The sequence below is a fragment of the Pelmatolapia mariae genome, linkage group LG17 (assembly GCF_036321145.2).
Source record: "Pelmatolapia mariae isolate MD_Pm_ZW linkage group LG17, Pm_UMD_F_2, whole genome shotgun sequence".
Lineage (NCBI taxonomy): Eukaryota > Metazoa > Chordata > Actinopteri > Cichliformes > Cichlidae > Pelmatolapia > Pelmatolapia mariae.
Window position 1 is genome coordinate 22,258,556 of NC_086242.1, and position 10,775 is coordinate 22,269,330.

Consider the following 10,775-nt stretch of genomic DNA (forward strand, 5'->3'; position numbering starts at 1 on the left):
ATTATAAGCCAGTTCCAGTGGTGATAGCTGAGAACGTAACCAGAAAGAAGGGGAGTCAGTTTCTGACTACGTTGTAGCCCTGAGGCAGTTGTCTGCCACATGTAATTTTGGACAACATTTGGATGAGGCCCTGACACATCGCTTTGTTAGTGGGCTGTATTTTAATGATGTGCAGCGCAAGCTGCTATTGGAAAAAGATCTTACATCTATTTCCACATGCCTATGAGATTTCTATATCCATGGAACTCACTTTGAACAATACAATGAAGTTCTGAGGGCACCATGAACCTCCCCAAGTTAATGCCTTGACAAATGCTCCAAATGCTCCTTAGTATTTACTGTTATATTCCCATATATCATCGTGATGTTGTTTATTCTATTGCTCTCGTTTTCTTCTGCTTGTTTTCTTTTTTCTTTCTCAACAGGTGATCCAGGTGATTGATATATGTATTTTTTGTCTGCTTATTTTGTTGGTTTTTGGTTTTTGCCCTTTATCCCCGTCCCTCTTCCCCGCTGTTTTTCTTTCCCTCTTTCTTTCTCCCTTTTTTTCCTCATTCAAGTCTGTCCCGTATCTAGCAAGTGAAAATAAAAAATAAAATAAACAATACAAGGTGAATCAAGTAGACCATTACGGCAAGGCTGGGATCGTCCATTTGGTAAAGTAAATCATCTTTCTTCGCCTTTAGACAATAATTCTGATGGCAAAAGAACCAAACGGGACAGGCAAAAAAAAAAAAAAAGACAAATGCTCCAAATTTTTCCAACAAAAGATGGAACAGACAAGAGGGTAATATGAGATGGTAATAATCTTTCAAGAAATGCAAACTGTCTTTGTTTGTATTTACTTACACAGCATGTCTTCTAGAATTTACTGGAGTCAACAACACCAGCTGTTCTCTCCAAGCCAAAGCACAAATGAAACTATAAGTAAAACAGGTTAATCTTAAGTATGACTAAAATTCAGCATGATTAATATAAATGACACTGGCAAATACTAATATATTAGAAAACCAAAAATACTTAAATGTACCCCTTAGTTGATGTCTTTCTATCCAACAGCTTTTTTTCTAGACTTGTAAGAGTTTGATGTCATGTGAGGAGTCCTGATCCGAGCCTCAAAGACAGTAAGAAGCAAGCAGAGGGAGAAAAAACATAAAATTATTTAGAAGCTGATTTGATCCTTAACCCTTTCATGCATGAATTATGACAACCTCAATCAGGATTTTTCTCTTAAGTATTTTTATTCATCTTTAGGCATGAAAAAACAATTCTTGATTCTTCAGTTTTTTAAACATGTACTTTTCAAAGAGTTTGTTACATGTCCACTGAGGTGAACAACAGACGTTTTGACTTATGAATTTGACACATGAATAAATAATATACACTTCGTAAAAAACTATAAAATAGCAAAAATATTTTTTTTAATTAAAAAAGATGACAATATAACAACACATGTACTGTATTATTCGGAGTATAAGGCACACTTAAAATTCTTTAATTTTCTCAAAAATTGACAGTGCACCTTATAATCTGGTGCGGTTTACATATGAATTCTGGTTGTGCTTACTGACCTCGAACCAGTTTTATGTGGTACACAGCATTCAAAAATCTGTCAAAATGTTTTAGTGCGACTTTGATAAGCTACGAAGCCGTACAACTTGATGGATTGTCGGAGCATTATGGCTATCGTAGTCAGGAGCCTCATGGAGTAATACGTACTGTGCTTCAATATAATATTACTGTATTGTGTGTAATAAGGACCCCAGAAACATCATAAAACGTGGCAGTGTTTATATGTAACATAGGCAACCCCAAAATGTTTCTTATGATTCAACTGTGGAATTTAGCTTATTCCTTTAGAAGGACAAGCCTAATTACTTTATTTTCAACCGTAAAGCCAACCTAGACTTTAACCATTTAGCAGGCCACTCTGGTTTATGGCTTTGGACCTTAGCAACAAAACTTGTATAAACAGGTTTGCTTATGTTGTAAAAGAATTGCTAGATTTGACATTAACAGATGCCACAGATGTTCAAAAGCAGCCACAAAGAATTAGAATAAATACAGGGGTTAAGAATATACAGTTCATATGTTATAAAGGTTAATATGGTTGAAAACAAGCCACCCCCCTAACAGCTGCAATTTCTGGACTTTCTCTGGACTCTTATCTAGTAACTGCTAAGCTCACTTTTCTATTTCAAATCAACAAGAGTAAATTTTACGGAGAGACTTTTATATAAGGTTTTAAAACTGTGGGGTTATCATGAGCCGAGAGCAGCAACATGCACACAGATATATGTTATATGCACAGCTGGGTGGCTTATTTGTATGTTTTATATAAAAAAAAGTCCAACAGTAATAAAAACTGTCAGATAATGAAGTAAAATATTAAATATATTGAAGCAACAATCCGGTTGTTAAGTGATGACGTATGAACCCTGCTTCTGGGTCCAAACTACTAGCACTTATTAAGGCTATTGTGTTTTTAACATGTTTTAATGTTTCAAATCTTGTTCTATTTAATCTGAGCAAGCTCCTAAAAACATGAACATGAAGCTGAGGATCAGGAAATATTCATAACGAGTAATCCAAACCATGCAGCAGTATTAATGACTAACCTTGTATTATGGATGGATTATCTCAGTTCTTCTCATGACTGAAGTTTAGTCCGTTTACAGCATCTTTTTCCTGCCATGTGATTGCATTTGTCCCTAACCATCGGGAACCCTCAGGTTAACATTTATTGAGCGAAAAAGTTAGCGCTCATCCTCGAGCTTCACTGTGCTAATGTGTTTATATTACACTAACCATAGCTCTGTGTTGCTAGCCATAATGTATAACATCATTATATATGTTTATGTTTATTTATTTATATAGCACATTTAATTACAACAGTAGTGTTGGCCAAAGTGCTGTACAATGAATACAAGTTACACAGTAAAATGACTTAAAATATTGATACCAAGTAACAATTATTAAATAACGTCAATGCCAAGTAACAGATAGCAGAAAGCATGTGTGTATATATATATATATATATATATATATATATATATATATATATATATATATATATATATATATATATGCTTTCTGCTACTGCTACTGTTGTAATTAGATGTGCTATATAAATAAACTCTCATGCTGTATTAAAGGCCAATGAGTAGAGATGTACTTTGAGATAGGATTTAAAAAGATTGACAGTAGGAGCCTGTGTAATGTTGAGAAGTAAGTCATTCCACAATTTAGGCACCGCGACCGCAAACGCATGATCACCTCTATGAACCAGCCTCGACTTTGGTGCGTCCAAGAGCAAAAGATCACCAGAGCGCTCTAGGGGGCATATAAGGCTGCAGTAGGTCCGACAGATACCCTGGGGCCTGTCCATTCAGTGCTTAGTACGTCACCAATAAAATTTTCTAATTAATTCTAAAACAAACATGGAGCCAGTGAAGAGAGGCAAGCACTGGGGAGATACGCTCATGTTTCTTCGTACGTGACAAGAGACGAGCTGCGGCATTCTGGAACAGCTGGAGCCTTGCTAGACAAGTCTAGCTAACGCCACCATATAAAGAATTACAGTAGGCCTAGTCAATTTGGGATAGAGTGAAAGCAAGAATTGCCCGTTCAAGATTTTTAAAAGATAAATATGATCTCACCTTGGATTAAAGCCTCAGTTTAACCCTTTAAGACCTACCACAGAACCAAGTCCACCAGAGCTTATCTTTCAGGGTTCGTACGGGTGCTTGAAATCCTGGAAAGTGCTTGAATTCTAATGTCCTCTTTTCAAGGTTTGGAAAGTGCTTGAAGATGTGGTGCTTAAAAGTGCTTGAAAATGTAACTGTATTTCATTCACAATAAATAGCTATCTGATTGAATTGTTTTCTTATCAGATAGAGAAATAAAATGAGTCTCAAAAAGCAAAAGCAAATTTTCCCCGCCTGGGCTGCCTTGCGTCTGTTTCAATATGTGACCCCGCCCCTCCCTCGGACAGTCGGGGATGAGTGCGCTAACATACCTGTAGGTTGCTGTTTTAATGCTTTTAATGTTTTTAATGATGGAAAACAACAATGGCGGAGTTTGCGCTCTCCGGTCGCATGATAGGTAAGTCCTAGTAAATAATTTTCCAGTACGCGTACTTTTTTAAAAAAAAAATATGATTATTATTTTGCTAGCTGTCAAACTCGCTGGAGAAATGATTGAAATGCACTGAGTGTGATGCAGTATGGCAGCGCTATTGCGGAATATGCTGTGAACTTAGCTAACATTACTTAGCAGTAATATGAGTTAATTTACTCAAGTGAAAGCTTTAAACATTAGCCCGATACATAACTAGCTAGCTTAAGGCTTTCTGATTAACCCTCTGGGGTCGACGGACCCAGAGCCTCCATTTCAACTTGGGTCGAACATGCTGACTTCAATATATACCTATATATATATACCAGTTTTTAAATTGCGTTGATAGGTCACGTAAAACCGATGGGGGTGGGGGGGGGGTGGTTCTGAATACAACAGTGACGTTTACTCCAGGAAGAAACGGTAAAAACTGTGTTTTTTATGGAGAGCGCTAGCAAACACGCTTTGCTTGTCAGTGAAAAAAGAAAAACACTCCCTCCCTATTGGTGGAAAAATGTACCATGTCGACCAATCAAAAAATGATACGGCAAAATGTGGTATTTGGTTGTTGGGAAGAGAGAGAAGAGAGAGAGAGTTTTGATACGTGAGAGATTTGTGACGTTTATCGTGTTTGGAGTCTCAAGTTAGTGTGTTGTCTTGTGTAGTTAGTGTGTAGTGTAGTCGTTTTGTGTGTCAGTTCTACTAGTGAACGTTACAGTTGCTGCAAAAAAGCCACCAAAGGCTGTTCTCCTCTGTGTTATAGTGGACACAAACTATTTTTTGGAGTTGCATAAATAATTTGTGTGCCTTCTTATTTGATGCAGAGCACCTGATTGTTCTGTAAATAGTTTTGAATGGTTATATAAAAAACGTCTGAGCCTTGGCTGCATTTTTAGGTAAATAGCACCATATAACTTTGTTGTTTGCAAAACTTGTTCATATTTTTTAAAAATGTCCAATTTCTATTTGCATTTCAAGTTATGAAAATGATTCCTTAAACATCCTTGTGGTTTTTACAGTCAAAAATATCACTTTCTACTTGTATTTTAAATTTTGTCTGAATTTAGATCAATTGTGCTGGCACATTATGTCAAAATGAGATAATAACAGATTGGCAAGATAAACAGTTTTTAAAGGTGAAATATAGAGGCCAAATCAAAAGTAGTCGAAAACGGCCAATTATACACTGGACACCAGAGGGTTAACGGCTAAAAGCAAAGTTGTCACCAAGTACTGTTTATATTTGTGTGTATTGCTGCAGCTTTTTTGAGTATTAATTTGGTGCCTTTGGGTGAAATAATGGTAATATGAGTGATCCATATGGTCACAAAGAATAGCCACTTGTTTCTGTGCTACCAAAGTTCCCCGGCTTTCATTCAAAATATGTTTATCGCCACCTACACATTAAACTACTTAAACAGTCAGTGCTGTTCTCCATGCCTGTCTGACTTGATGTTATTAGCACAAACACTTTAAAGGTGATCATTTAGGACTTCAGCAATAATACACACAGCAATGTAGTTAGCAATAAAACAGTTTTATTGGGAAATAACTTAAAAAACAAACAAACATCTGTCTCCTATTTTTTTGGCACACAGGAAAGAAGCATCAATATCTAGACTTATTTCTTTATTTTTCGTTTTTTTTTTCAACAGGAGAAGAATATCTCTAACAAGTTGATTTGTTCACATTTGCACATCTTAATTTTTAAGTGAAATGTGCATTTTGAGTTTATACACTAAGTATATAAGGTGACCGTTCCTTTTGCAGTATTTTTGTGTGGTGCGTTTTTCTATGTCCTAACAAAAGGGGAGCTAAGGTGTCTTTTCACATGGTCTTACTGAGGTGATGCAAATTGAAAAATGCATTCTTTTTTTTTGGGCAGGGAGGCGGGGTGCTGGAAAAGCTTAAAAACGGATCTTGAAAGTGCTTAAAAAGTGCTTGAATTTGACCCTGAAAAAAGCGTACGAACCCTGATCTTTAGATTTTTACATGGTATAGTGCCAGTTTTGGGAGCATTTCAAGTTGCTATACATCAATACAACCATTATAGTCCAAATTTTAATAATATGTATGCATTAAGTCCATAGTAGCTACATAAATTGCAAAAAAAGTGCAATAAACTACAAAACAATTGAAAATCGTTTTTTTTGGGGGGGGGGGTTAAGTATATTTCTAGTTAGAGAAATTTAAGAGGTTTATCCCTCAAAACTGTAAATAAAACAAAGTTGCACAAAATAGTTTCCAACAACAGGAAATTTATTTTGAGTGTCTTCATAGTTTTATTTTTGAGGTACACCAATTTTTATGTACTGCTGGATAACCGAAAATAAATATTATAATGCAAATTTGCAAAAAAAAAAAAAAAAAGCATGTGCATCAAAATAAACTATTTCCAGCAGTGCAATTTGAGTTCTACGCAACCCAGAAACTATACAGAAAAGCATAAACTCAAACATGACTTTTAAAACCACCAGTATAGGCTTATAAGGCCCTGAAGGTTAAAAAACTACATTTGCCGATGATATCACTTCCGGTTTCGGGCAGGTAATGGCGGACATTCGATAGTTCGCGCTGACGTATATTCCAACGTAGGAAGTGTTATGAACAACTGATCGGATCGGCAAAGCGTGTTTCTGGAATATTATGTTTTTGTTGCTGCAAGCGCTTTTTATGCAATTTTTGCAAAGCCATATGTGGAAGGAAACCGTGACCTAGGACAAACTGATGGCATAAGATGTAAGTACAACTCCTCCGGTTTCATATGCAAAAAGAACTATTGCGCTAGCTTATGTGGTTGCATTTCTACAGGGATTTTAAAATAGTTACGCAAAACTGAGCGTGCCTGCTCCGACCGGTCTTATAGGGTTAAAGAACAAACCCTACAACCGCTGTACAACTGAGCTAATCTGTTTCTCAAAGGTGAACTTGTTATCAAATATAACCCCCAAATTTTTAGCATGCGACTTGACAAAAGGTTCTAGACTGTGCAGATTAAAATGTGAGGTGCTGGAATTGCAACTTGGTACAAAAATGATCACTTCGGTTTTATTCTCGTTGAATTTAAGGAAACTAGAGGCCATACCAGCTAGCCCAACCTCAATAACACTATAAAATTTGCTGCTGTTTAATTTTCTGTCTTCATTTATGTTTGAAGTGATAGCAGAGTTGTACATTTTAATTTCTCTGAGCCAGAGCATGGCATATCATCTTTAGATGGAAACTAGCGAGCTAACACCCTGCTAACTTCTAACTCTGTTAAACTTCATAAATTCTGTTTCTCATGGATGCCTGGATGTTAAACTTTATTGTTACATCTAGTAGAATAGCCACACTGAAGATGAAAGAATTCAGATAGTTTTAACGCTCAGTAATGCGACAGTGTTTGTTTGACTTTGGGGCCTGAAGAGGAATTTAGACCCAGAAACAGCTGATGACATCAGACTTAAAAGGCAGAAAAAGAGAGGCATAAAGGGGAAGCCAAAAGCTCAAGTTGTGAGTTGTAGCCTACCTACTTAAGTACAATATCCCATCACTGAAAAGGAAAATTTCCAGCTCACTTAGTTTTTCTCAAATGAACTGAGTTGATGAGCTTTTTGAACAAAAAAGTACTGGCAACTTAAACTGAGTTCTAATAACAAGTTGATGAAAATGGAGTTTAGCCTACTTAATATTTTTAATTAAGCACAATATTAGGTTTTTACTGTGTAACTACATTACAAATGTGTTCTCTGTCCCATAGGTAGAAGATGCAAAGCCCCAATCACTCACAACAGACATCGTTATTCAGAGAGCTGTGATATTTGGGGCACCTTGGATGGAGCGTGCCCGTATTAATAGTGTTTGCTCAGGCTGTTAAGTTGCTCCAGCTTCAGGAAGGCATTCCACAGGAATGAACACTTGTCCTGTTAAAAAGAAGAACATATTTATCATTTTAACAACTCTATTGATCAGATTTTCTATGTAAGCAAAACTTAATGTTGTTGCAACCACAGAAAAGGCCCAATTTGTGAACACAGCAATAGCAGCATAGAAAAAAAATGATGATGATGATGAGGCAACAGATCTAATTAATAATGATCTATGCTATAATAAGTATAGGAACAGTTTTTTTAAGGATTCTCTTGAAAACAGAAGGTTAAAGAGACAAAGTCATGAAAGTTACTGAGTGCTGGGCACACCGAGGCTTTCAGTTTTAGATCAGAATATGTTAGAATATGCACACTTCCAACAAACTCCTTACTTTGACACACAGTGATGTATGCAGCAGACTTCTTATTATAGTAAATGAATCCAGATATTGCAATAACAAATCCAATCATGAGTCCACACAGTCCAACAGCTATCTGAGTTCGTTGCGCCACTGGGAGGGAGGGATCTGAAACAGTGAGATAAAAGTGAAACTCGTAATTATGCAGCTTCAGTTTTATCTCTCTAACTTTAACTGGCATCACAGCAGCAAACTTACCCCAGACTACAAACATCGGCTCACAGAGACCAAGGTGTTCGACCATGCAGGCAATTTTTTCTCCTGAAGTTGGGATGTACTCCAAGTAGGAATGAGTCTGGTAGTACCAGTCACCATTAGGCATCACGTCAGAGTAACTGACATCTGTGGTCACCTCCTGGCCGTTCCTCATCCACATCATTCTGATTTGTTTTGGATAAAAGTTGTAGGCACTGCACACAAGTGTGGATGTGTGCTCGCCATTAGGCCTTTTCAAGGATTTCAGTTTGACGGTGGGTACAGTTGTTAGATTATCTAAAAAAAAATAAGTTCCATGCTTATGATTAAGAAAAATACATTAATGCACCTCCTCTGTTAACAGATGTATTCCTTAAATATATGTAACGTATCGTAGAATCGTTGTCAATTATGGCATACTTGGAAATCAACTGTAATGTCATGCAACTGAGCAAAACAAATGAAGTACTATTTTTATTCACAGTAAAACAAATATAATAATCTTATGTCATCAAAAATTATCATAAAAATATTTGATGTAAAAATTTCAAAGCATCAAAACTCCATTTAACATTTGATTTAAAACATTAAGAAACAAATCTCTTACATATGGATTGGATGAAGTCTGATGTGTCCGTACACAACAGTTTCCTTTCAATCTTTCTTGTTAGTGCATCAAAGGGATCACTGTTCCACCATTTTGCTGCTTCAATTGAATACGCTGTGAATCCCGTCCAGTTGCCTCTTGTGCTGTTGTACTCCATCATCAAGTTCTTATTAAAAATACTAGTTAACATGTACTCGGTTTCTTCAAAGTGTGGCCCTTTGAATGTACAGCATGCTCTCACTTGGTAAAAGTCTTCATCTGTGAGAACTGAAATAAAAAGGAAGAAATGTACTGATGTTAAACATAATAATTAGAATTTAATATTTCACTGATTTGTTCAAACAGAAGACCTTTGCAGCTCACCTGGACTGAAAAGAGAGAAAGCCACGAACAGGATAAGCTTATGAGTGTACATGTTTCATGTGTGTTGTACGACGATTCAGGAAGAAGACTTAATCTGCAGCATTTATATGTTCACCAAAACGAGGAAGTGAAAGCAGATAGGCTGATATAACAGCAAAACACTAAGTGGAAACTCCCTCTATCCATTACATTTATGACAATAACTGATAATGATTATGACTTTTCTCTTTTGTTTAGCTAGCTCTTGTTTGTGCACTAATACTAGATGAAGTGACTTCTGTGGACAATTAAACTGTTGTTTTACAATCAGAAACAGTAGAGAGATGTGGGAGCATTTTATGTTGAGACTGTAAAGAAGAATGTTTTAAACTGTAGATTAAATCTGCATAAATCATAAAGATTTGACAAGTTGGTTAGTTTCCTCACCAAGTTTTACTTCATGTTACAGCTGAATGTTTTCTGGCTTTCATTCTTCTGCTGTTCTGGACCTTTGGCTAAAATTTCACCTCGTTGTTCTGTTAGATTTTCTAAATAGATGCTAAATAGATGAAAAATTAATATAAAGAGACCGATATGAACCTGACTCTAGCAGCAAATGAATGTTTAGAGCTTAAAATAGATTACAGAATTCAGCCTACAGAAAGCATTGTTAAGATATGCTTTCACTTTTCTAACAGCTCTTGTGAAAAACATTACTGAAATTTTTCTTGTCGGTAAAGTGAACTGTATCACAAAACCTCATATTCTGTCGCAAAGATAAAGCACCTAAATAATCTCTGCAACTAAATACAAACTTCTTAAAAACTATTTTTCATTTTCAGTAAGTTTCCAGAATGTGTTCACTTGTATCGGTTTGTTTATATATTTTTTAAACTTAGTTTTCACATCCTTGTTAATAATAGTGTAGTAATTAATAATACTTGAGAAGTGTGATGACTTACAATCAGGTAGACGTCTCAGCAACAATGTGTTTAATTCGTTTATGGATACATTCTTTTTTCTAGTCTGGTTTTTACTTTATTTCAGTTAAAAAAAAAACCACCATTAAGTCTTTTTTCTTATTCTACTTGGCATAATGCACCTAATATGATTTTAGAGTTATGGATCATTAGTAAGGCATATTTCAGCGCTAGAATACCAGTAATGCAGACTTCAAGCTCTGCACTTTTAAAAGTGTCTGTGTGAAAAGTGCTGATATCACCGTTCAGCTTTACTGCACAGTAT

At 35.9% G+C, this 10,775-nt stretch overlaps 1 protein-coding gene across 1 annotated transcript; it reads right to left on the minus strand.

Moving 5' to 3' along the window:
* Window positions 1–6,354: 6,354 nt before the first annotated feature.
* Window positions 6,355–9,633, minus strand: LOC134615665 (class II histocompatibility antigen, B-L beta chain-like). The gene is made up of 5 exons (XM_063460252.1): window positions 9,552–9,633; window positions 9,189–9,455; window positions 8,585–8,878; window positions 8,360–8,494; window positions 6,355–8,021 (listed from the first exon to the last, which is right to left on the minus strand). Exons 1-5 carry the CDS (start codon window positions 9,601–9,603, stop codon window positions 7,972–7,974), a joined length of 798 nt encoding a protein of 265 aa, XP_063316322.1. The 5' UTR covers window positions 9,604–9,633; the 3' UTR covers window positions 6,355–7,971.
* Between the last annotated feature and the right edge of the window lie 1,142 nt (window positions 9,634–10,775).